Source organism: Chrysochloris asiatica, unplaced genomic scaffold (genome assembly GCF_000296735.1).
Source record: "Chrysochloris asiatica unplaced genomic scaffold, ChrAsi1.0 scaffold00105, whole genome shotgun sequence".
Classification (NCBI taxonomy): domain Eukaryota; kingdom Metazoa; phylum Chordata; class Mammalia; order Afrosoricida; family Chrysochloridae; genus Chrysochloris; species Chrysochloris asiatica.
In genome coordinates, this window is record NW_006408623.1 from 231728 (window position 1) to 258468 (window position 26741).

The 26741-nt window shown below is 43.6% G+C and overlaps 1 protein-coding gene across 1 annotated transcript; it reads left to right on the plus strand.

The window, feature by feature from the left end:
* Window positions 1-10584: 10584 nt before the first annotated feature.
* On the plus strand, window positions 10585-24747 carry LOC102829340 (chromosome unknown open reading frame, human C10orf88). The gene is made up of 6 exons (XM_006867419.1): window positions 10585-10748; window positions 12106-12309; window positions 13549-13621; window positions 16194-16400; window positions 19955-20409; window positions 24513-24747. The coding sequence occupies exons 1-6, from the start codon at window positions 10585-10587 to the stop codon at window positions 24745-24747; spliced, it is 1338 nt and encodes a 445-aa protein (XP_006867481.1).
* Window positions 24748-26741: the final 1994 nt, after the last annotated feature.

Genomic DNA, 26741 nt, shown 5'->3' on the forward strand with positions numbered 1-26741 from the left:
AATTTCTGGGTTACTGAAAGATAACACAAATCTACTTGAGTAACCTTAGCTGGGAGTGTAGTCTGGATATATTGGGTCTTATTTCCCTTAAGCGGTCTTCCTTTCTCTAACGCATTTAGTCTGTTTTGTGAACCTTTGTCTATTTACTCTTGGATCATATGAGTGAGACTAATGTCCCTAGACATTTGATTTACATGATGGTAACATAGGTAATTTTTCAGACATTCAGGCACCTTCACATCGTACTTTGCAGGTTCGAATCTCATGACCGCAACTTGGTTTCTCAAGCTTAATTAACATACCTTTTAGCACTTAGCCTCAAATGGGGGAAGGAAAAGGAGGATTGGGAGGATTCCCATTGTGTCGGCTGCCCAGCCCAGGTTCTCCAGGAAAAGAGACGCCTGGGTGAATAGGGCTGCACCTGAAAACACTTTAGGGAGGGCAGTCCTATTGTCCTTAGAACAAAGAACCAGGGAGCCACCCAATTTACTTTGACTGAATTCTTTGAGGGAAGAACTTTGCCTTTTTGGAATTTTACAGTTTCGGCTTTTAGGAAAATATTCCATTTATCTGTGTATCTCAAGGGCTCATGTATGCAATTAATAATAAACCTAACTGAATACTAAGATGAAAAACAGTTTGCTATGTCTGCTAGGTGGCTAGAGTCTGTTCCTCAGAGCCTGTGGCCTGTACAGTCTGCAACACTTGGGCTCACAGGGCCTTGAACTCCTGACCGGGTCTGGACAGTCTGCAACAGGCAGTCTGACTCATTAACCCAAAGCACCACACCAGGACTCATGATGGATGTGTTCTTATTTTAAAAGCGTCTAGTAGGTCAACCTAAGGAGCTCTGGTAGCGTAGTGGTTACAAATCGGGCTGCGAACCTTAAGGTCAGTGGTTCGAAACTACCAGCCACTCCGCGGGAGGAAGATAAGGCTTTCTACTCCCGTAAAGATTTACACCCTTGGAAACCCTGTACAGGGTCACTATGGGTCGGAACCGACTCAACGGCACTTAACAACAACAAGTAGGTCAACCTAGTCTCTTCCTCTTCTCAGAGTTCCCTTTTGTCATGCCAACCTGCTACCCCCAAGATATCCTTGATTCTGAAGATGGATCACCTCAACAGCTATTTCTCATACCAGTGAGGCCAGGAGAGAAGGCAGAACAGGTCTGGCGCCCTTTCAAAGTCTCCTTCTTAATGAATTGTCAATATTTGACTAGTCTTGGTTTGGTTTGGGCTAGTGATTAACTGTTATTGTCAAGTACTGTTGAATGGGTTTCGGATCAGAATGACCCTGAATAAGGTTTCCTAGGAGCAGCTGGTAGGTTTGAATCACCGACCTTGTGGTTAGCAGTCCAATGTTTACCCAATCACCACACCAGGGGTTCCACCAGGAGTTCCTTGTTGTAGTTGTTGTTAAGTGCCGTGGAGTTAATTCTGACCCATTGTGACCCTGCATAGGGTTTTTGAGGAATAGCTGGTAAGCTTAAACAGCTAACCTTGCAGTTCAAACAGCTGGCTTTGCAGTCTGGTGCATTAACCCACAGCACCACACCAGGTCTCTGATCCTAGAAGGCCTCGATTGCAAGGCTGTCTGTATTTGACCTGAGCTCAAACCAATGTAAAAAACCTTCCCCATGGGACTTTTGCAAAAATAATTATTTTAGCTTTTCCACTGCCTGAGGCAATTGTTTATTGAGGGCAAACTACAGATGAACAAAAAAGTTCAAAGGAAAACTGGGGAATGCATTGTCCATAAACCCTTTGCCTCAGAGTCCATTCTGACTCGTGGCACCTTCATGTGTTACAGAGTAGAATTGCTCCACAGGTTCTCCTGGCTGAAATCTTTACAAAAACAGATTGCCAGGCCTTTATTCCGTGGCACCTCTGCATAGGTCTGAACTACTAACCTTTAGGTTACTATTAGTGTTTTAAAACCCACTGCCATCTAATCAATTCTGAGGGTTTCTGAGGTTGCAGAACGGCTGGAAGATTTGAACTTCTGACCTTGTGGTTAGCACTCCAACATATAACCCAGTAAACCACCAGGTGCAAGTCATTTGCTCCACCTTGGAACCTCGATGTTGACTTGGCCCCATAGCGCCCCTACCAGGCAGAGTACATCCTTAGGATTTCTGAAATGAAATCTTGACAAGAGTAGACAGCCTCATCTCTTTCCCAGGAAGCAGCTGGGGGATTTGAACTGCAGACCTTGTGGTTAGCAGCCCAGTGCCTAAACCACACACCATCCATATGACTTTAGAAAACAAGAGAAATAAGTGCAATATTCACATTTTTGAAAGAAAATCCTCACCAATCTTGAATTCGGAATAGAATTGAAATTTTCCTTCAAAATTCAATAAAAACTTTGCCAAACAAAAATTAAGGGGATTTGCCAATGCGCTGGACTGCAAAGTCTGTTTGACCTGCAAGATTGTCAGTTCAAGCTCACCAGCCGATCCTCAGAAACCCTATACATGGTCTCAGTGAGTCTGAATCGACTCAACAACACTGAACAACAACAGACCTAACGTGGCACTGTAGGATAGGCACGAGACCATAAGCTTGGTTTGAACCTCAAGGTCGGCGGTTCAAACTCACCAGCCAATCGCTCTTTGGAAACCCTATACAGAGTCACTATGAGTCAGAATTGACTCGAAGGCACTTAACAAGAAGAAGACCTGCCTTACACACACATAAAAAAAAAAGTTTAAAAAATTTCTTCAAAGAGAAGGAAATGATAAAATTCATAAAGGTAGAGTGTTAAAAAGGAATACGTGAAAGTGCAATAAAATCTTTTCTTTTTTTCTTAATTGATCTCCTAGGTAAGTATTCACAGTGAAACCGTGAGAGCTGGCACTCAAGAGAACTGGTTTTTCTGTGTCTCACAAGTTTCCCAGTTTTCACAAGGTGAAGTTTACCACTTTTCCATCACTCTCCATAAAGAATCCTATCTCATTTGTTGTCATTTCCCATCCATAGCGACCCTACATACAACAGAATGAAACACCGCCCAGCCCTGCGCCTTCCTCAATTGCTACATTTGAGCCCCTTGCTCCTGCCACTGAGCCAATCCATCTCATTGGGGGTCTCTCTCTTTTCCACTGATCATCTTCCCTCATAAACACCCAGAAAGTGTTTTTGTTTTTCATTGTATTGGACTGGAAAACCATTTTTTAAAATTATTATTAGCATGTTTATTTACATTATAACATTGTTAGAAAGTGCCCTAAAGTCGGTTCAACTCACAGCAACCCTGTATAAGGTTGCCATGACTCTTGATGTGGTGCTGTAGGATCAGCACTGGATTGTGAACCACAAGATCAGTAGTTCAAACCCACCAGTTGCTCCTCGGAAGCCCTATACATGATAGCTATGAATCAGAACTGACTTGATGGCACTTAACAACAGTAAGATTTCCAAGGAGTAGCTGGTGGGTTTGAACTGCTGATCTTGTGGTGCACAGTCCAGTGTTGATCCTACAGCGCCACACCTCGAGTCCAAATTGTGTATTGTTGTTGTCGTTAAGTGCCGTGATCCTGTACAGGGCTTCCAAGGAGCGACTGGTGAGCTTGCACCGCTAACCTGGCAGTTGAAATCGACTTTCCAGTCCAGCACATTAACCCACAGCACCATACCAGGGCTCCAAATTATGTATTGTTGTTGTTAAGTGCCACTGAGTCGATTCCAACTCAGAGCGACCCTGTATAGGGTTTCCGAGGAGCAGCTGGTGAGCTTGAACTGCCGCCCTTGTGGTTCAAACAGCTTCGCAGTCTGGCGTATTAATCCACAGCGCCACACCAGGACTCCTCCAAATTATGTATAGGCATGTGCATACACTATTTAAATTATGCAAATAATGTATACTGTATAATAGTGCATATACTATTTAAATTATGCAAATAATGTTGTTGTTGGTAAGTGCCATCGAGGAGTCATTTACAACCCATAATCACCCTGTACAGGGTTTCCAAGGAGCGGCTACTGAGCTTGAACCACCGACCTTTTGGTTCAAACCGATTTTGTAGTCCAGTGCAGTAACCCAGAGAGATATCATTGCTGATGTCAGATGGAGCTTGGCTGAAAGCAGAAAATACTAGTGCTTTATTGACTATGCAAAGGCATTCTACTGTGTGGATCATACCAACTACAGAAAACATTGAGAAGACTGGGGACTCCAGAACACTTAATGGGTTCATGAGGACCTTGTACCTAGACCACTAGAATAGAACAAGGGTGGTCTCAAATTAGGGAAGGTATGTGCAGGGCTGTAACCTTTCAGCATACTTACTCAATCTGTATGCTGAGTGAATAATCCAAGAAACTGGATTATATGAAGAATGTGGCACCAGGATGGAGGAAAACTTGCTCGCTGAATGCAAAGATGACTTGAAACACTTACTGATGAAGATCAAAGACTACAGCCTTCAGTCTAGGTTGCACCTCAATATAAAGAAAAGAAAAATCCTCATATCTGGACTAATAAATAACATCATGATAAATGGAGAAAAGATTGAACTTGTTAAAGACTTCAGTTTGCTTGGATCCACAAAAAACACTCAAGGATGCTATTGATGTAAATGACATCAAGTCAGTCCTGACTCATAGGGGCCCTGTATATTGTTTCCAAGGAGCGGCAATGAGTTTGAATCAATGACCTTTCGGTTGAAACTGACCTTGCAATCCAGTGCTTATCCTACAGTGCCACACCAGGACAGCATTTGTCATATATGGATCCCCAGTTGCTTATTGCTAGGGCTAAAGCCCAGGCAATTAAGGTATCTAGGACTCCATTCCTTTGCCAACCCCTATTGGTGGGCATGATGTACTAAGAATATTGGGGCTGAGATAGTCCTTATCCTAGTTCATAATGTGGTGGTTCCAAGCCAGGAGAGGCATGCCAAGAGGATCTCAGGCTGCTGTCCCTCCTTCACCAAGTGGGAGTGTTGCTCAAAGACAAGGCTCATCATAATCCCCATCAGCAGCTCCAGAGCCCCAGCTCAGAGACTTTGCCTAGGGAGAAAAAGCCCCAAACCAACAGTCACTGAGTCAGTTCAGATTCACACTGACACCATGGGACTGAGCAGAACTGTCCCTAGGGATTCCGAGACCATGAATCTTTATGGGAGCAGACAGCTTCATGTGTTTCCAGCAAAGCGGCAGGTGAGTTTGAACTGCTGTTCTTGCAGTTAGCAACCCAACGATTAACAGTGTCTCCAGTGCTCCTCCTGGGGGTAAAGTGACCATAAATCACTCCTAATCTCTTCTCCCCACTTGTCTGTTAGCTTGTCATGCTGTGTGGCTTGCGTGTTGCTGTGACGGAAGCTATGCCACTTGTATTTTAAGTATCAGCAGGGTCACCTACGGTGGACAGGTTTTATAGCAGAGCTTCCAGACTAAGACAGACTAGGAAGGGGAGGCAGACTATTTCTGAATGTTTACTCACTGAGAACCTGATGACTAGCACTGGAGCACTGTCAGGTAGTGGGCCAGAAGATGAAAACATGATGACCAGCACCAGAATGTGGTCAGATGGAGCGCTGGAAAAGGAGCCCTCAGGTGGGAAGGCACATGAACAACATCGGGAGAAGAGCTTTCTCCTCAAGGAGAGAAGAGCGGCATGGCGTAGTGAAATAAAGCTTTCCAGACCTTCCTTTACTGATGGGGCACAACTCAAAATAGGGAGAGCAGCTGCAAACATCCATTAGTAAGAGGAACATGGAATGTACTTAGTATGAATCTAGGAAAATGAGAAGCTGTCAAAAATGAAATGGAACACATAAAGATCAATATCCTTAGGTATTAGTGAGCTGAAATGGACTGGTGCTGGCCAGTTTTAATCTGACAATCATACGGTTTACTAAGTCAGGTACAACAAATTGAAGAGGCATAGTGTTGCATTCATCATCAAAAAGAACATTTCAAGATCTACCTTGAAGTATAATGCTTTCTGTGATAGGATAATATCCATATGCCTACAAGGAAGACCAGTTAATACTTTTATTCACATTTATGCACCAACCACTAAAGCCAGAGATGATGAAATTGAGTGATTCTACTAATTTCTTCAGTCTGAAATTAATTAAGCATGCAATCACGATGCATTGACAAATAGTGGTGACTGGAATGCAAAGGATGGAAGCAAAGAAGATTGGAATGGTCAGTAGTTGGAAAATATGGCCACTCTGAACTATACTACACAGTGAACAGAGAATTGTGTTCACACTTCTAATCTCTATCACATCCCCCAGGAGACAGGTGGTGAGTGGCTGAAAATCAATACACACAATCAGCAATTAAATATAAATGCACCAGCACCCCAAAGTCTCAAAGACAACAGACAATTTCCGTTTACACAAAGAAACAAGACTGAGTGCCTTAAAAAGAGACCAAAATACAAAGTCAGAAAATATAACGCCAGAAATGGAATTGGAACTGCTTGATAAGGAATTGAAAAGAACGATATTTAGGTTCCTTCAACAGACTGAGAGAATGATTGGGAAAACTGTAGATGAAATCAAGCAAAACAGACAAAACATTAGAAGAATTCAGGAAAATACTACAAGAAATGATAAATGAAAAAGTTCAAACCTTACAAAAAAGCAAGTCGAAAGCCAGATTAAAAACCAAGACTTCAAAAATAGATAACACATTGAAAGGGCAGTGAAGCAGAATTAGTGGAAGACTACATTATTGAGCTTGAAGACAAATCTGTTAATACTCATCTGCTAGAGGAACAATCAGAAAAAATTATATGAAGAAAGTCTAAAATGTATGTGGAACAGGAAGAGAAAAGAAAAACCTCATATAAAATATTGCCTGAGAGTTGTTAGACAGAAGCTTCCCTAATATCATGAAAGACAGTAAGAAGCCACTGAAGAAGTCAAATGAACTGCAAACAGGCCAAAGAAAACCACCAAGACATATCATAATCAAACTTTGAAAAACCAAAAACAAGCAAAGAATCCTGAGAACAGCTTGGGAAAAAAATGAAAATTTACCTATCAAGAGAATAAGACTAGGCTCTGATTTCTCAGTACAAACCCTACAGGCAAGAAGACAATGGCAAGAAATGTATAAAACTCTTAAAAGAAAAAGTTGCCAAGCAAGAATCACATACCCAGCAAATTTGTCATCAAATATGGTGGTGAAATTAGAATATTTCGATTAACAGAAATTAAAAGAATTTTAATTTTAATTAATCCGACCAACCTTACAACAACAACAACAACAACAACAACAATCAGAAAGTAACACTAAAGGGAGTTCATTGGACAGAAAACCAACAACGTGAGATTAACATACATGTCAGTATCACCCAGAACTTTACCCAGATTGTTGTTCGGCATGATTCTGACGCACAGCAACCCTATGTTATGTACAACAGAAAGAAAACTGCCCAGTTCTGAGCCCTCCTCACAACTAAGTTTGGGCCCATTGTTGCTGCCACTGAGTCCATTCATCTCATTTTACCGCCTCAGCTTCTCCTCTAAGCATATGGAAAGATGAGACTTTCGGCTCCATAAATATTTCACAGCCTCGGAAACCCTATACTGAGCTGCTATGAGTGGGAACTGACTGACTCCCTGGGCACATAATCACCACCTTGCATATGGACTAGCCCCACACAGTAAAAGATCCCATTTTATGCTCTCAAGAACCCTGGGAGGGAGTTGTAATTCCCCTCTGAACAGAGGTAGGGGCTGCAGTGCATCAGGGAAGGCCCTGAATCCCAGTTCCCCTTGACATTATCCGTATGACCTTGAGCAGCTTTCCTGCATGGAAAGGCCATGTTCATGCATACCTAGAAGGGCTGCTTTGAGGATTAAACACAGCATAAGAAAGCTGCTAGAACCATACCTGGAACTCTGTAAACATGTCACTATTTTTATATAGAAGAAAAACTCCAGAGTTGTCTGAGTGCTGATAGATGCCAACTCAGACACCTCTTATTACTTTGATGACCCAGGTAGATATGAGTGGGCAGACTTGAGCCAAAATGCAAAGTGGCATTTTACATCCCCCTCAAGGACCATCAAGGAAGAAACAGGCCAGCTGAGATCTCAGCTCCATCTTCTGTGATTTTATTTCATTTGCTGAAGCAGTACTGGGAGGGAAAACTACAATCCTGGTTCCAATACTTACTAGCACAGAGAACTCAAACAAGTTCCTAAAAAGTCTCTGCGATGACCAGTCCGCTCAGACTCATAGTGGCGAGCTACTGTATAAGAGATCTAAACAACTGCCCAATCTTACATGCTGTTTTCGTGAGGGTAAAATATCAAGTAAAGAGGAACTCCGCTAGAGTAGTGCTTACGAATCGGGCTGCGAAACTTAAGACCATTAGTTCGAAACTACCAGCGGTTCCGTGGGAGAAAGATGAGGCGGTCTACTCCCGTAAAGATTTACAGCCTCGGAAACCCTGTGCAGGGTCACTATGAGTCGGAACTGACTCCGTGATACTTAACAAGAAGGAGCTCTGGTAGCCTAGGGGTTACAATCGGGCTTCTAACCTCAAGGTCAGCAGTGAAACCAGCAGCTGCTCCCGAAAGATTTACAACCTCGGAAACCCTATACAGGGTCGCTGTGAGTCAAAATCGACTCCACAGCATATAACCACCAACCACCACCAAGAAATACAAACAGTCTGTAAGAGAACACAAACTCTTACTATCTTCTAGAGACAGTACCACTACAAATAAAATGGCGAGAAATCTTTTGGAGAATGCTGATATCCCAGTTTGCTTTCAACCTATTTTCCAATTCTGTTTCAAAAGGTGGGAATGGCAACGAAGGAGAGGGAAGTGTGCCATCTGCCATCTTACTGGGCAGAGTCTGGAAAGTCCCATCTCACTCCATTTTAATGCGCCAGACTGCAAAGTTGTTTGAATTGCAAGGTCGGTGGTTCAAGCTCACCAGCTGCTCCTTGGAAACCCTATAGAGGGTCGCTATGGGTCGGAACCTACTCGACGGCACTTAACAACAACAACAACGGTCTTCAAGTCCAGGTTACCTCAACTGCCCCTTGCTCTATCATGCTCTTCCCAGTGTCAGGAAGAACAGACCCCAGAAGCTCCACTTTCAGATTTCTGTAACTGTTACGGGTTCGAATCCCAAAGAAGGATGACGACCACTATAACGTCCAACTTATATAACAATATAGCACAGCAGCTATAGGCAGACGGCAGGGAGACAATGGATTCTCTTAAACCTGCCGTGCTGTAGGGAGATGACTGCTAGTTTATATATGCTGAATTCTTGGCTGGGGTCTAGGGGCTTATCTAAAGGAATTTTGCTGAAGCTGGGAGTATAGAAGCAAAAATTGCGGGTTAGCTCACAGAAATACTTGTTTTTGTTAAGTGCCATTGAGTCGGGTCCGACCCATAGCGACCCTGTACAGGGTTTCCGAGGGTGTAAATCTTTACGGGAGTAGAAAGCCTCATCTTTCTCCCGCGGAGCGGCTGGTAGTTTCGAACCGCTGACCTTAAGGTTCGCAGCCCGATTCGTAACCACTACGCTACCAGAAATACTAGGTAACAATTAATTGGGTCAGTGCGACCCATGAGTTCAAATACCAAGGCCATAAACCCGTTTACATAGGTTGAATAACAAGACTATAAATCAGTTATAATGGTGCAAGGGTCCTTGAGGTACATGGTTGATTAACGACTCTAAAGAATGTGGTGGTGGTGGGTTTGTAATCACACAGTAAACACCACCTGTGAGGCTTGTTTCTGCCCTATCTGCCTCAAGGCCAGGGAAGTTATGCTGGTTTCAGAGATTCTGAGTTTTCACAAGCTCTATTGTTCATAACCAAGGGCATCCCTTGGACACCCGGGTTACTGTGGCCTAAGACTACCCGTTTCCATCCATCCAACAGATCAGTTTTGCATGAGCTATGATGGCGACCCCACAAAGGTTCGGCAAGTCTCAAATCTTCATCAGACACTATCCGCCAGTCAGTGACACCATATGGGGGACTAACGAGTCAGAATAACCCAGTGCGTCGCCAGATCCGCTCTCCCGGCCCCATAGGCCGCAGAGGGGATTGCCCTGCGCCTGCCCACTCCTTTGGTTCCAAGGAGCAAAGACTCTTGCAGTTGACGCGAGAAAAAACGGAGGTCAGGAAGAGGGGTCTTGCGCGTCGCGTGGAGCATCAAGACCACAACAACCTGCGTACACACTCTTCTCATCAGACCAACACTCCGGAACCGTTCAACAACCGTCGTCCGCAAGGTCTGTAGTACTCCTCCCCAGTCAACGACGAAAAAACGATTACAATCCCACGTGCACCGCATCGCGCGTGCGCCAAAGCCTCAGCAGCGCTACGAGTTGCGCATGCTCTTCCCTTGATTTACTCTCCGAAGCTTTTGACCCGGTTCCTGACGCCATACATCATGCGCATGCGTATATAGAGCAGGTGGGTTCCGGCGTTCTCATTTCTCCCGGCAGTAGAGAGAAGCGGAGAGTCTTAGGTTTGAAGCCGGAAGTTACCTGCTTCCTATATTCAACGCTGCACTGACGGAAACTCGGGCTCCAGAAGAGAAGTTCCGGCCTTGTCAGGGCAGAAGGCGGCGGGATGGAGGCCAGGACCGAAGACCCGGGACTGACTCGCCGCCCAACTTTGGCTTCTTCCTGGGATGCGCCGTGCGGGGCCCTGAGCCAGAACCTCTTTCTCAGCCGGGGTGGTCTCGGCGCCGGGGAATTCGACTGGGAGGAGCTGCTGGCGCCGCCTGCCCCGGGGTGTGTCTGGCCGGCCGGGACTGAGGCTGCTCCCTCCGCTCGGTGACAGCCACGCTTCTGCGGGACCGTGCGGAGGAAGCGGGTGTTGAGCGGAGATGGTGGGGGCCGGGACCCAGTAGCTGGCGACAGATCTGTGCGGTGGGACAGGACCGAGGCGGCCCTGAGGGCGTGGGGCGGGGTCGGCAGGCGGGGGAGGGAGAGGGGGGTTCCGGGGCGTGGAGGGGGCGCGAACACTGAGGCTTCTCTGCCACACTCCTTAACGTTAATCATGACTTTGTGAGAATCAGAAATCAGCTTCTGCACCCCACTCCACCCCGAAACAAATAAAGTAGCCATAGGCCCCTGGGAAGAAAGGCTTGGGGATCTGCTTCCAAAAGATCCAATTCAAAACAAAACAAAAGACATTTCCTGTGAGCGGATTCCGTGCTTAAAACACTACAGAACAGAGTAGAACTGCCCCATAGTTTCCAAAGAGACTGCTTCATCTTGCTCCAGCTGGTGGGTTCCACCTGTAAATCTTTCGGTGAACAGCTGAGCACTTAACCATGGCGCCACCTGGGCTTCCTTTCCAAAGCTCCTGGCTTTGGACACTGTGGAGCGCAGCTCTACTCTGCAACACGTCGGCCTTGTAGGAATTGGAATGGATTCAGTGGACATGCTTTTGGGGTTTTGCTATTGGCTTCATAGAGAACCTCTATCAACTTAATTTTGGATAAGATATACTTTTGTTTTTATAGTATTCTACACCTCCCCACTCCCTTTCCGATTGGTTCCTAAAAGGAGCCCTGGTGGTATAGTGGTTTAGTGTTGGAGTGCTAACCTCAAGGTATCTGGTTCAAACCCACAAGCTGCTCCACCTAGAACGATGAGACTGTCTGCTACAGTAAAGATTTACGGTTTTTGAGTCAAGTACATTTACTTGAACTGAGAACCAATTAGAAGGGATTGAGTAGAGGACCTAGGAGTAAACTTACCTGAAGCTGTGATTTCCTTAGAAGTTCTGTATTGTTTGTTGGGTCCTTGGCCAGATTCTTGGACTTCATATGAAAAACGAGTTAGATGAAATACTACCCCTCTGGCCTAACTAGGAACCCTGGTGACACATTGGTTAAACACTTGGCTTTAGATGAAGGTCATAGTTCCAACCACCAGTCCCAACCCCCAGCCCTTCCACCCCCATCCCCAAGATGTGGCAGTCTGCTTCAGTAGTGATTTACAGCCTTGGGAATGCTATTAAGTAGTTCTTGCCCTGTTCTACCCTGGCACTGGGGTTATGGTCTAACAAGTGAGTTAACACTGCTCTGCAGTTTTCTGAGAACTACTATGTCATAGTTTTAACATTTTGTGTTGTTTTCAGCCAGGATCTGATGATATTGAAGAGGAACCTGAGCAGCCAAGAAGAAAGTCCCTGCTTCCTTTACCTGACCTGTGACCCTAATGGAGGTGAAGAAATCGTGTCTTTGGGCATTTTAAGTTCAGCAAGAAATATGGAAGTGTACTTAGGAGAGGAGTACCTTGGAACCAGTAGGGGCAGGAATGTTTGTACTGTCCTGGATAACAGGTGTGTGACTTACGCTTGCAGTAGTATATTTTGCAATATTTCTTGATTCTCTGGCGTTGGTGGCAGACTTTAGGGGAGAGAAGGAAAAAATATACCAGCAGGCCTAGCCCTTTAGAAAATTAGCGATCTTGAGAAAGCCTTGACCAGCTTTCTAAGTTTTATCAGTATACACACTTAAAACTTAAAGAGGAGAGATGAGTTTGTAGGTCAGAGCTGGTCAGTGAAAGCATCTAGACATAGTTGTTAAGTGCTGTCGAGTTGGTGCCGACTCATGGCAACCCTGTATAGGGTTTCTGAGGAGTGGCTGGTAAAATTGAACCACCGACTTTGTGGTTCAGACCAACCTTACGGTCCAGTGCATTACCCTGCGGCGTCACCTCAGGACTTCTCTAGGCGTAGTACCTTTCTTATACTATAGTACTTACTCACAGTGGTCCTGTTCCCAAGAATTAATTTATCAATCAAGTTTGAACATATGTTTCTGTAGGAAGCCCATCGTAAGTGATCATGATTCTAAGGCTAGTTCCACACTAGCCTGTTTAATCTTTTCTTTGGCCTCTTACAGGAAGATTCTACCCTAAACTCTCCATCTTGTTGTTAAGTGTTGTCAAATCAGTTCCAGCTCATAGGGATTTTGAGGAGTGACTGGTGGGTTTGAACTGCTGCCCTTGCAGTTCACTGTCCAGTGTTTGTTCTAAGTACCACACCCGGACTCTCCTTACATAACTCAGAATAACAACTGTTTGATATGTTATGCATAGTGGAAGTAATAGCTACGTTTATTAAGCTTTTGCAATATGATCAGAGCTGCGTGGTTGTCCTTGGAGCCTCGCACTGTGGCAGACTCAGTGGCCAGTGGCCAGGTCACTTGACTAGAGAGCCTAATTCTGTGTGTCGACAGACCTACTATCTCAGGATGTAAGTCTTTATGTAGAAACCTTTATCTTTAGACATCTTTATTTCTTTAAAAAAAAAAAAAAGGCGGGGGGAGTCAGTATTTGCCTAAGGACCAAGTTCAGGACTGGAAAGGAGGGTGGAATGGAAACAAGAGCCACAGAGAGGGTGTGATGCCACACGAACAGGGGAACCTGCTGCTTCACAGAGGGGATTGTAGTCTTTGAAATGAAACGAAGTTAAGTGACTCTTTGACTGTAAAACTGATGATCTCTGTAAACCTTCACTCAGTTCACAATCAAAGTTTTAAAAAAAAAACTTTTTTTTAAATTCTTTTATTTTTAGCGAACCTGAGAAGATTATTTTGTACAAAAAATATTTAAAATTGGAATCCTCCACACATGCTTGTAAAGTAAAGGTGAGTTACCACAAAATTTTAACTAACTTGACCACTGTAAATGTTTTTTGCATAATATACACGGTGCTTCAAAAAGTTAGTGACAAACTTCCATTATCTTTTTTTTTTCCCCATTATCTTTTGATCCCATTGTTCCACAAACTTTCTGAAACCCCATTGGACATGTATTTTTTCTGTTAGTTTAGTAATGCAATTCGTTCAACTTAGTCCTTAGGTTTATTTCAGAAATGTTTAGTGGACATAGAAAAAGAATCTTCTCTTACAATTTGACCGTTTATTAGTTATGGAAATACAACATCATAAACTTTCATGCTAGTTCTGTAGGATAAGCACTAGACTGCGAACCACAGGGTCAGTAGTTCGAGCCCACCAGTCAGTCTACAATAGAAACATGAAGCTATCTACTCCTGCAATGGTGTGCAGCCTCAGCAACTTCATGTTGTTGTTAGTGCCTTCGAGTTGGTTCCAAGGAGCAGCTGGTAAGCTTCGACTGCCGACCTTGTGGTTCACAATTCAGTGCTGATCCTACAGCGCCACAAAAAGGACCCTATATAGGGTCGCTCTAAGTTGTAACCAATTCAGTGGCATCTAATACTCTAATACTGAGGGACTATGTTTTGAATATGGTAGTTAATGCTGAGGGACTGTGTTTTGAAATCCTGGGACATCATTCAAGGAAAAACAGCATTCTATTTTTATATGAAATTTGTGGTGCCGAGAAAAGCACTAACAGCTTTGGTGCCATTGCATCAAGAAAGCTAGAACAGTATTAGGAAATTACAAGCAAAGTTAACAAACAACCACATTTGGACTGGTGTCTTCTTCTAGCCAGGGGATGTCACCAGGCTAGGGAGTGAATACTGAGCTAGCAAGCTCAGTACATGAATTCAACTCTGTTGCTGACTAGCTGAGTAGATTAGGCAAATCCCTTTACCTTTTTGGACCCACCTGATGGTAAAAATGGGTGTGGGCTGAAGAAATTAAATCCTTAGATTCTTGGAATCTTTAAAATTCTGTGCCTACTGTCATTCTTTCATCGAGGAATACATGACTTCTCTTTAAAATAAAAGTGATTTTCAAAGCAAGCCGACAGTAGACTTTTTTTAGAAGTGATTGTAAGATGTTGTTTTAGGTAGTGTCAGCCAGGGGAGAGAGGTAGTACACGGGCTTAAATAATGAGATGTTTCTTTGATGGTGAATTAAAATGCACTGAAGTGGTCATCTTCGAGGCCATTCATCTCCTTGGTACCACGCAACAGAGTTCTTTGGTCGTGGGACTGGTTGACCTGAGTCTTTGTCTGACGTGCAAGTCTGAGAGTATCTCTGAAGCTGAATGGTTTTGTAACTGTTCTATGGTAGTACAAAGAGCCATTTCATTTAGGTATATCAGGCATACTAAAGCTTGGTTTAGGGCAATGGTGGTCATTGTGATTGTGTGCCATCAAGTCAGTTCTGACTCCGAGTGACCCTCTGAGAGGCTGTAAATCTTTACAATAGCAGGAAGCTTCATCTTTCTCTCATAGAGCAGCTGGTGGATTTAAACTAATGACTTAGTGGTTATCAACCCAACACATAAGCCAATATGCCACCTCGGCTCCTTGTTTTAGGGCAATAGTGTGTGAGAATTAAAATAACCACAGTGATGCGTGGCTTGGAGTACGTACTCGGCACTCCCATGTGAAATCACTGTTAACATCCTCCCTCGTTTGACTCCTGACTCAGGTTGTGGCTGTTGCCCAGGATTACAGGGTTCAAAAGTAGCAGAACCATGTTTTGAACCCAGGACTGTCTAATTCAAAAGCCTGTTCCCTTAGCGCTTTGCTCCTCTGCTGTCCGTAGCAGACATGCGATGTCTGGGTTCAGGAGCCTGGATGAAGTGAGGCAGCTGTAACGGCGCTAGAAAGACCTGCTAGGATAGAAGCTAGCTGAGCTGGGCGCCAGGCCTACTTTTCCAAGTTGGGTCTCCTCTGACAGGTTAGAAAATCAGCCCAACCTCATCTTTTTTTTATGTGTAAGCCAGCCACACTTATATTAGATCATCTTAGCATTCTCTCTGTAATTTCTAAATACAAAAAGACTAATTTTTAATATTTCAGTAAATGCTTTGGAGGGCTCTCGTCAGCCTAACTGTATAGTCAGTGATGTCAGCGCAGACCTGTATTTTAACCCTTTCCTACTTTGTCATTTTTCAGTTTGAAAAGGACGTTGTTGTTGTTGTTAAGTACCATCGAGTCCATTCCGACTCATAGTGAGTCTATATAGGGCTTCCAAGGAGTAGCTGGTGAGTTTGAACCATCAACCTTGCCGTTCAAACCTACCTTGAGGTTGAGTGTTTATCCTGTAACACTACCCGAGAACTCCCGAAAAAGACTTTGCTGAATTTTAACTAGCTCCTCAGCTTCGCAGTCAGTGGGAAGCTCGGACAATTGCTGTTGTAGGGCAGCACACTGAAAAATGAAGCTGTATTTAAAGTTCCTCTGTGCTTCCTTCGTGTGTGGTTAATATAAAGAGTGACCCTGAAGTAACAACTAGTGTTTAAAACCGTTATTTAAGGAACTTTTCTTTCTAATAGTTGCTCTCCTTTGGTGAAAAGCACTATGTGTTCGTTAGTAAAATTGTGGTACACATGAGACCGGCTTCAGCAAGTTCTGCAGCAAGCTGTCCTGCTCTAGGATCGAGGATAGATCTCGGCAGGGTGCAAACCATCGTGGAATCCATTGGCTCCAAGTTATCGCCAGGAGCCCAACAGCTGATGAATATGGTTAGGGTTCAACAGCAGGTAAGTCGAAATGGAATTCTTACTAGATATTATTGCAAAAGAGCCCAACAAATTTCTTTTAATAAAGATAGGCAGTGACTTAGAATTTTATCTTTGAATTTTATTATTGATTTACCTGTTATCTATCATTAGTTTTGTAAAAATAGAATTTTGTATGCCTCCCGTTTCATAAAATGTTTTGAATACAGATCATCTCAGTTTTCCAGGAACTCTTCCACTCATTCGTTCAGCAAACATTTCTTAGGCACTGTCTTAGTGATTTCAGCACTTTTGAGCATGTGAAAATGGTTAATTAGTTAATGGTGGTGATGAGTTGGTTCCGACTCACAGTGACCTTGCTTAGGGTTTCTGAGCCTGTAAATCTTTACGGGAGCAGAAAGCCTCATCTTTCTCCTGCGGAACAGCTGGTAGTTTCGAACAGCTGACTGTGAGGTTTGCAGCAGAGCTCCTCCCATAATTAGTTCATAGTCTGTCTTTGAGGGTCTTTACAGTCTCACTAGGCGAGTTAGCCAATGTACGACAATGGAGCTTCGAAAAGTTCTTGGAACAATTCCATTATCTTTTCATTCCATTTCCCCACAAACTTTTTGAAGCTCCCTTGTAAATGTGAAGGCTGAGTGAATGGGAAAAGCCTCCTGAAGGAAGTGACAAGTTATTTAGACCTTTGAAGAGGAAAGGTTTGGCAAGTGAACTTGGAGGGGGCAACTCCAGACATAGAGATTGGAATGGATAAGACCCTTAACTAGGAAATAGAAATTCATTGTGCGGGGAACAAAAAAGGGGAAGCTTCAAGTTAGATTGGGAATAAATCACATGGGACTTTGAATAATCTTTTAGAAGTTTGTAGATGTTGTTGAGTTTTGTTTTGTTGTTGTTGTTAAGTACTGTGGAGTCAGTTCCGACTCATGGTGACCCTGCACAAGGTTTCCAAGGCTGTAAATCTTTACGGGAGCAGAACGCCTCATCTTTCTCCCGCGGGAGCTTTGTTTAAGAAATTCTAATTCACTGTTAGGTATAAAGTGAATCATAAGAATGTGAACCTACAAGAAAGAGACCAGCTACACAGTTACTTCCTTAACCCAGATAGGAGCTAATGAGGGTTTGAACTTGGAAACAGTAACAGGCTGGATGGTGAGATACTGAAACAGTCACCTTGTCAACACACTGAGTAATGGCAAAATGGGATGCAAGAAAAGGAGTTTAATCTGGGGTGGAGTGAGTTGGGTGAGCTGTGAGCGAAACATTACCTGGAAAGAAACCTTACAGCATTTGAAAACACAGGACTGGAGAAGGTTGAACAGGACTCCCTTGAGGTGTGCTGGAGGGGATTTTGAGAGCTGGGCCCATAGTAGGTGACCAGGAACACGGGAAGGGAGAGAATGAAGCAAATGCCTTGGAGAGTAGCTGCATTTTGGCAGGATACCAAAACCAAACAGAGCCCCACTGCTGTGGTCAGGTCCTGTCTCATAGCGGCCCCACGTATAGTACAGAGTAGAACTGCTTCATTCGTTATGGGAGCAGAGAGCCTCCTCTTTCTCCCACGGAGCTGCTGCTGGGTGGGAAAAGGAAGCATAAGAGTAGATGATGGCATTGTGATAGAGTGACAAGAGAAGAGATTTGATGTTTGTTGTTAGTGTTGTCGAGTCGGTCCCAACTCATAGTCACCCTGTAGAGGGTTTCCAAGAAGCAACTGGTGAGTTTGAACCGAACCACCGACCTTGTGGTTCTAACTGACCTTGCATTCCAGTACTTCAGCCCACAGCCCCACACGAGGACTGCAAAGTGATGAATTCCGTGGTTTTTGGCAAGTTAATTGGTCTTTTAAAGGATGAATTTCCTCGAGTATGAAGTCTAAAGAAATGCTGTTACTGCTTAGACCACAAGGTTAATGTGAGTTTAAAAAGAACACAAACAGTACAAATGTGCGTAATTGATGTCACAGAATTGTAAGTTTAAATATGGTTAAAATGTTTTGTTACCATATTTCACCCAATAAATTAAATTTTAAAAGAGAAATAGGACAAATAAAAAACTCTTTGCAGCCTTTGTGCTATTTACAAGTAGCAATTTAGTACTGTTTTCATGGAAACAATGAGCAGAGTTGGGAGAAGCAGGACAGCTGGTGGCCACGGAAGCTCTGCAAAGGAGAGTTTCTGACAGTGGAGAGATCTGCTTTCTTTCCGCCTCACCATGACCTCTACTCACTGCCTCGGGGGCCTCCTAACTGGACTTCTGTCCATCACAGTCCATTTCCTACAGTGCAGCCAGAATGAGCTCAAGCGGTAGGGCAAACCCCGCCTCCCCCTGACTGTTGCCATCACACTCAGAAAGAATCCAGATTTCCCATCTGCCCTCGGTGAGCTGAGCCTGGCCCGCTTCCTCAGCCTCATCTGCCACATCTCCTGTGTGCACCCGCTCCAGACATTCTCATGTGTGATTTTAAATCCCCAGAGTTGTTGCTACTCCTGGACCTCTGCGCTCTGCACATTCAAATTTCAGCTGCAATGAGACCTCCCTGATGACTCCACTGACCTGGGCCCTTCTCTCCGACCCGTCAGTGCCATCACAGACCTTCAGCCACTTGGCTGTCTGAGCAGCTGCTGAGCAGCAGGAAAGTGGTTTGATGCCTCTTGATGGGGACAGATGTGCAGGCTGGTTTGAATTTACGATAGAACCACATTCCTTAACAGTTAACTATGCGAGAGATCATTTTACCTTTTCCATATAAAAATTGAAGAGCATACATGGACAAGCAGAAGACTATAACTTTTTCTCAAAGGTGAGCCAGAGCTTCGAAGGAAATAATATTTCATTGCTTGTTAACGTTGAAGCCACAGAGCATAACACTGTGATATTCTGCAGTCTTAGAACCACTAGGAGACAGTTCGTTTTAGTCATCAGAAATGTACTAATGTATCAGAGAGTATCCATCTTTAAGAAGCATGACTCTGGTGTGGCCTCTGTAAACTAGTTGCAAAAATGGTAGTGCAGCAAAAATGATTGGCTTACCATATGTTGACTGTTGAGGACTGATGTAATTCTAATAAAACTACTGCTCGCTATTGCTCATGTAAGAGAAGTAAAGGTTATTACTACAAATTAAGACATTTTTTTAGTGAAAATCTGTGGGAGAAAGATGTGGCTGTTTGCTTCCATACGCATTTGTAGCTTTGGAAATCCTCCGGGGCAGTTGTACTCTGACCCATGGATCGCTAAGTCAAAATCAGGTTAATGAAATTATTCAAGTTTGCCAATGCCATTTTTGTAAGCATGCTACTAGTTTTTAATGTTTCCTTTAGGTAAAACTACAGTACAGTGATCAGAAGTTCTCACGCTGGAGTTGGGTGGCTTGGTTCAAGTTGCCATTCTTCCTCTTCGTAGGTGTGTTACCTTGACCAGGTCATGTTAGCCTTGATCTCCTCCACTGAATTGTGGGGTAGACCCTACTTCTTAAGGGTGTCAGATGGGAGGATTCACAGTGCCTGGCGTGTAGCATTTACTCAAAAGTTCGTTCCCATGGTTAATAATAATATTTTCTTCTTCCCCTTGTGTAGAATTACATGCCCTTAGGAGAGCAGCTTCAGTCTGTTCTGGGAAATACTGGAGACAAGCTTATGATTGGACAACAGTCAGTACCTACTCTAGCAGCCTTAAACAAGTCACCCTTCACACCTTTTCCGTTTCGAACTGGATTGACACCTGGAAAAGTGCCTGACGACGTCAGAGCTGACCCTGATAAAAATGTATGGCCTCCAGGTGGAGGGGACCCTTCAGACCCCCATGAGTGTGGCAGTGTGCTGCAAAGCCAGGCTCTGCTTGACAGTCGTCTTCAAGATGCAATTTCCTCCTTCTTACCAAAGAAAGCAAGTGGCAACTCAGATATCCCCAGCTCTGACTTGCTTCCTTTTCTTCAGAATTTATGTAGTCAAGTTAACCATCTCCGGGTGGGCAATAAGACTGAGTGGCAGGAGAAGATTACCAAGCCCCGTGAAGGCGTCGTCGGTGTTGGGTATGTATTTATTTGAAGACAGACAGTTTCAATGTGGGTGGAGAGTCAGCTGAAGGGAACCAGATAGATCTTAATGAGTGGTGGTGGCACTGTCCCCAAATCAACTTCTGGAAAGCCTCTTAGGAGCTTTTACATTTTTACTATTAATATACAAGGGGGCTTCGAAAAGATGGTAGAAAAATTACATTACCTTTTGATGCCATTTTCCCACAGATTTTTTTGAACCCCCCTCGAACTTTTGGAGGGTAAATACTCTTCATAGTAAAATGGATTGCTTTGAAATGAAGCAAGCGTATGAGACCTGAGGTATTGACACTTCTCAGGGATTTTTTTTTTGAAAAGGGGTACCAACGCCTGGTAAGCATTGGAGCAGAAAGTTAACTCCATGAATGGAGGCTTGGGAATATGATCTGTGCGTTTTTGCTTGGTTGTGCTAAGTGGGTCCTTGCATCAGATTTTCTTTGTAAATGATGCTCATCCTAGGCTAATTTTAGAATAACCAAAAAACATTTGAAGATTGTAAGTTATTGTAGTATTCAGGCCTTACTTTCTGATCTCAGGATCCCAGTTTTTATGCAATCCAAGTTAGACTGAGAAGTGGCTTAGTATTGGATAAACACAGGATTTCTAGCGCAAGGTTGATGATTCAAACCCACCATCTGCTCCTCTGAAATGCCATTTTGTGAGTCAGAACTGACTTGAAAGTAAAAACAACAACAAAGTCGTAAAACAACGTGTGGCAGTGGTGGCTGTGTGCTATTGAGTAGGTTCCTAAGCAATATAGGATTTCCGAGACTGTAAATCTTTATGGTCGCAAAAGCCTTATAAGTCTCCCTTAGAGGAGCTGTTGAGTTGAAACCACTGAGTGTGTAGTTAGTGTGTTGTTATTTGTTGTTAAGTGCTACTAAGTCAGTTCCAACTCATAGCAAACCTGTGTAGGGTTTCCCAGGAGCAACTGATGAGCTTGAACTGCCGACCTTTAGTTCAAACAGGCTTTGCAGTCCAGTGTATTGACCTACAGTACCACACCAGGACTCCGTGTGGTTAGTGTACTGTTGTTGTTAAGTACCATGGAGTCGGTTCCAACTCATAGTAACCCTGTACAGGGCTCCCAAGGCTGCAAATCTTTACGGGAGCAGAAAGCCTCATCTTTGTCCCACGGAACAGCTTGTAGTTTCGAACTTCTGACCTTGAGGTTAGCAGCCCAATTTGTAACCACTACGCTACCAGAGTGTACTAGCCTAGAATTCAGGACTTTTTCATAGTCGCTTTGAACCGTAAGGTCGGCGGTTCAAGGTCATCATTCACTCCTCGGAAATCCTATACAGGATTGCAATGGGCTGGACAACTCCACGGCACTTCACAACATCATCCATCTCGCTCCTGGCTTTCTCGTACGTTTTTGAAGTTTGATAGAATTTTTCATCTGTAAAATGAGGAAGTTCAGCTGGGATAAGCACTATTTCCCTGGAGAAAGAGGAGACTTTTTGGGGTAAAAGATTTGCAGCCTCGGAAACCCGATACAGGGTCAGTATGAGTCAGAATTGACTCGAAACCACTTGACAATGGCAAGAGTTTAGTAAGTCACTGGGAAATGTAGTTCTTATCTGGTATAAAGATATAGAAAGGTAACATTATTCTCAACTGTTGATAGTCTTTTAACGATAACTGGTTAGTATGTGTGATGGCAGAAAACAACTAAACAGCTAGTGAAGGTTGCTTGGGTCACTTGCAGTTACAGTCAAATTGGAGTTACCCCATTCTTTCCAGGTCCTCTGGTTTAGCCATCAAAGCCCTGGATAGACATAACACAACAAAGAAGTAAAGATCTAGAATGTGGAAAACAGGCAAACTGCCTGAGAACATTGGGAGTTGATAAAACACATGTTGGTGAGGAGTTTTTGCCTCCCATATATATTCCAGATGGGGACCAGAGAAACCTGGAACCCAGGACTGCCAGTTGTTGTTAGGTGCCAAGGAGTTGGTACTGACTCATAGCAACCTTATGCAAACAGAACGAAACTTTCTGGTCCTGGGCCAACCTCACAATTGTTGCCACGCTTGAGCCCATTGATGCTGCCACTTTGCTAATCCATCTCTCTGGGGGTCTTCTTCTTTTTCTCTGACCCTCCATCTTACCAAACATGATATCCTTCTCCAGCGACTGGTCCCTCCTGACAATATGTCTGAAGTATGAGAGATGAAGTTTGGCCATCATGGCCCCCAAGGAGCACTCTGGCTGCACTTCTTCCAAAACAGATCTATTGGTTCTTTTGGCAGCCCATATTCTCCTCCAGCACCATAACTCAAATGCATCAGTTCTTCTACAGTCTTCCTTATTCACTGTCCAGCTTTTACATGTATAAGAGGTTATTAAAAATACCAGGTGCACCTTAGTCCTCAAACTGACATCTTTGCTCTTCAACACTTTAAAAAGGTCTTGTGCAGCAGATTTGCCTAATGTAATATGTCCTCTGATTTCTTAACTGCTGCTTCCATGAATGTTGATAGTTGATCCAAGAAGAATGAAGTCCTTGACAACTTCCATCTTTTCTCCATTAATAAGAATGTTGTTTATTGGTCCCGTGGTGAGGATTTTTGTTGTCTTTACATTGAGAAATGTCTCCACTCATCTGTCAGTATGTCCTAGGGTGGCTTGTGAGTTGCTGTGATTCTGGAAGTTATGCCATGGGTACTTTAAATACCAGCAGGGTCACCCAGGGTGGACAGATAAGCTTCCAGATGAAGACAGACTAGGAAGAAGGGGAGATGAACTACTTCCAAATATGTAGACACTGTGAAAACCTTATGAATAGCAGAAGACTGCCAGTAGACACAGGAAATAAACGTTCCAAGCAGAGTCTGTTCCTGCTTGCCAAGGGACTGGCAAAAACACTTTTATAGTATATGCCCTCTTCCAGCCAAACTTCAATGAAAGTACCAGGAGTCCTGGCATGACACTGTAGGATAAGCACTGGACCACAAGGTCATTTTGAACCACGAGGTCAGCAGGTCAAACTCAGCAGCCAATCGTTGGAAACCCTACACAGAGTTGCTCAGTCAGAGCCAACTCTGTGGCATTTAAGAACAACAACCCATTACCACGTGGAAAACGGTAGCGACTTGTGGTTTCCAGGGTGATCTCAACAAGCCACCTGGGGAAATGATGTTCCATGTGCACTCAGAGGAAGCGGATAGCTTCTGTTGTCTGGGTGGTCTCAGCAGGGCCAAGCCGGAAGCTGGTCTTCCATCTCCCACTCAGTTGGGATACTTCAGTTACCAGGACAGGATGGTGTTGGCAAGATCAAGCAAGGGACTTCCATCTGGAGCCCAATGGAATCAGGTGGTGCTTTGATTTCCTGGCCAGGGTGGTATCAGAAGGAGAAGACAGAGTGTGGGGCAGAAAACGCACTTGGATAAATAATGCCCGAGAAGTCCCAAGATTAATGAAAGGCATCAGCTTATAAACTCAGCAGAAAGAAAAGCCCGCGCCAAGGCACATCATAATCTGACAACTAAATTCCAGAAAGACGTTACAGCGAAAAGACGTTCAGACATAGCCCGATAGAAGAATGCCAGCTTGACTTTTCACTCAGAGCCCAGAGCACAGCAGGAAATGGTACCTGGTCCAGCACTGAAAGACACAGTTGTCCAAAATCAGTGTCCAGCAAAGATGCACGTTAGGAATGAAGGGGAATAAAACATTCTCAAATGAAAGAAAACTAAGATTACTTTAAACTAGCAGACCGGTGCTTAAGTCCTGCTGTCGCACTGTGGGTTCCTGCACTGGACAGCAGGGTGGGCAGTTCAGGGTGACCAGCTGACCAACCTTTTGGTTACCAGCGAGCGCTTTAGCCACTGTGCTACTAGGGCTCCTGCATGTGCTGGAGGCCGTTAAGAAGTTCATAGAAAAATGGAATTCAAAGATAATGAAATTTTCCCACAGACATTTTGAAGCCCCCTCATATGTCAAAACCTGAAAATATGTGATGAGAAAACAGTATCATATTAGAGAAAAGGATCAGTAATGTATGTTCAGTCTTGTAAACTTGGTTATAATTGGTTCTGGCTTTTTGTTTTTTGTTGTTTTGTTGTTTTTGTAGAGTGGAAGAACAACCTGTTTGCTCTTACTTGGAAAAGATTCTTTCTAAAAATATGGAACTGATGGAAAAGAACCTCACAGACTACATCGATCAGCGAATATGTAAACTCCAGGAACACTTAGATAATAAGATTGCATTATTAATGAACTTGCTGCAAAGTTCTAACTCCGTGACCCCTGGGATGCCTCTAAGACAATATGATTCTGGAGAAAGACTTTCAAATGGAGAAAGATAAGTGCTCACCTGTACCGTATACTACAAATATTTATTACCTGTACACACGCCAAAGCCAGAACCTAAAAACTGTGTGGGAGGCAAGTGCCAGCTTGCCATGTCCTTGGAAGGATCGTCACCTTAGCTAAACTGACCTCAGTGGTTGTTTTTACAGCGCTCATTCTTGTAAATCCAGTATTGCACACTAAGAGTCAACAAACATGGTTGGGCCACACATGATTTTTGCCAGCAATATTTTTCAACTTTCCCAGAAATTTATGTATACTTTTGTGTTATTTAAATGTTTAAATATTTTTTTAAGAATTTCAATTGCCGTTTGTTAGCTTGTACTGTATATTTGTGATTGGAGTTTTTTGGGTTTTTTTTTTTATTTTTTTATTTATACAAAGACCTTCATAGTTTCATGGGTTTATATACTAATGCTTACGGTATTTGGTATTTTTTGCTGTTTCTACTTGATTGCTGTTAGAAAATTGGATACCTACGACTTGGAACCTTCAATTTCCGGTTCCACTTACATTCTCTATTTTTATCTCAGATGATTAGCCGCAGTGTTTGGCACGAGTCAAGCTAGTTCACACTGCCGCTGTTAATAGCGTTTGTTCCGTCACACTGTAGCAGCGATGGAACAGTGAAGGTCAGAGCTGGCCTCTCCCTTGTTAGTCTTGTGCCTGTGGATTTAGTGTTTGATGTAAAATAGGAGGAATCGTCTTGGTCATCTCAGTAACTCTGAAAGCTTGAGGAAGTCTTGGCTTTTCTGTGGGGAGGCACATATGTGTAACATGTGCAGTGCTGAGACTCTTCAGTGGATGAGTCGAGGCGAGGGTACTTCACTCAGGCTGACTTCAAGTTCAGAAATTGTAACTACTGTATATGTTTTCAAAGGTAATATATTTGCATCTAGAAAATAAATGCATGTATTCTGAAAACGACCTGTCTTGAGTTATAAATCTTTTTATCACCTAACAGTTTTTGACGTATGAATATGAAGTATTTTAAGCATAAAATTCCAATAGCAATAACAATATAGTTAGTGCCTATTCATTATTCACCTAGTAAATTGCTGTAAATGTCTATTTTGTGAAAAGGCGTGTTTTCACCTTTTGGTTAGTTTAGCTCTTCCAACTAAGAGCAAGCTTTCTTTGTTCTTTCCGTCACCTTGCAGGGTGTTGTGCTTTGTGACACACACTCTGAGCTTAGTGACATGAGGGCCCTGCCTGATGACCAGTCACCAAGGAGTACCGCCTTTGGCCTCCAGGAGCACCGCCTTTGGCTTCCTGGAGCACCACCTTTGGCTTTTGGGAGCACCACCTTTGGCTTCCTGGAGCACCGCCTTTGGCTTTTGGGAGCATCGTCTTTGGTTTCCAGGAGCACTACCTTTGGCTTTTGAGAGCACCACCTTTGGCTTCCGGGAGCACTACCTTTGGCTTTTGGGAGCATCGTCTTTGGTTTCCAGGAGCACTGTATCTGGAACCCCTTAGCTAACAGTCCTGTAAGCCACTGGTAGTTGTGGGTTTTCATTGATTTACAAAGTGCCTCACTACGACTCTTAAGTAGCACACATGAACTGTATTTTATAAAATGCTTAGATTCAGTAATCTCAGAATTATTTATACATACACACTAAAAGTAAATAAAGAACTCTAATTTCCAATTTTCTGTTTCTTAATTTTTCTCAGGATAAGAAAGATAAATTACGGTGTATCTAAGTCCTGGTTTGGCCACTGCAGATTAATGCACTGCACTGCAAGATTGGTTTGAACCGCACGGCCAGCGGTACAAGCCCACCAGCTACTCCTTGGAAACCCTATACAGGGTCACTATGAGTCAGAACTGACTCAAAGGCACTTAACAACAACATATAGTTTATGTGTGTTACTGTTGTGATGTGCTGTGGAGTCGGTTCCAACTCATAGCGACCCTGTACAGGGTTTCTGAGAGGTAAATCTCTCCAGGAGCAGAATGCCTCATCTTTCTCCCGTGGAACAGCTGGTA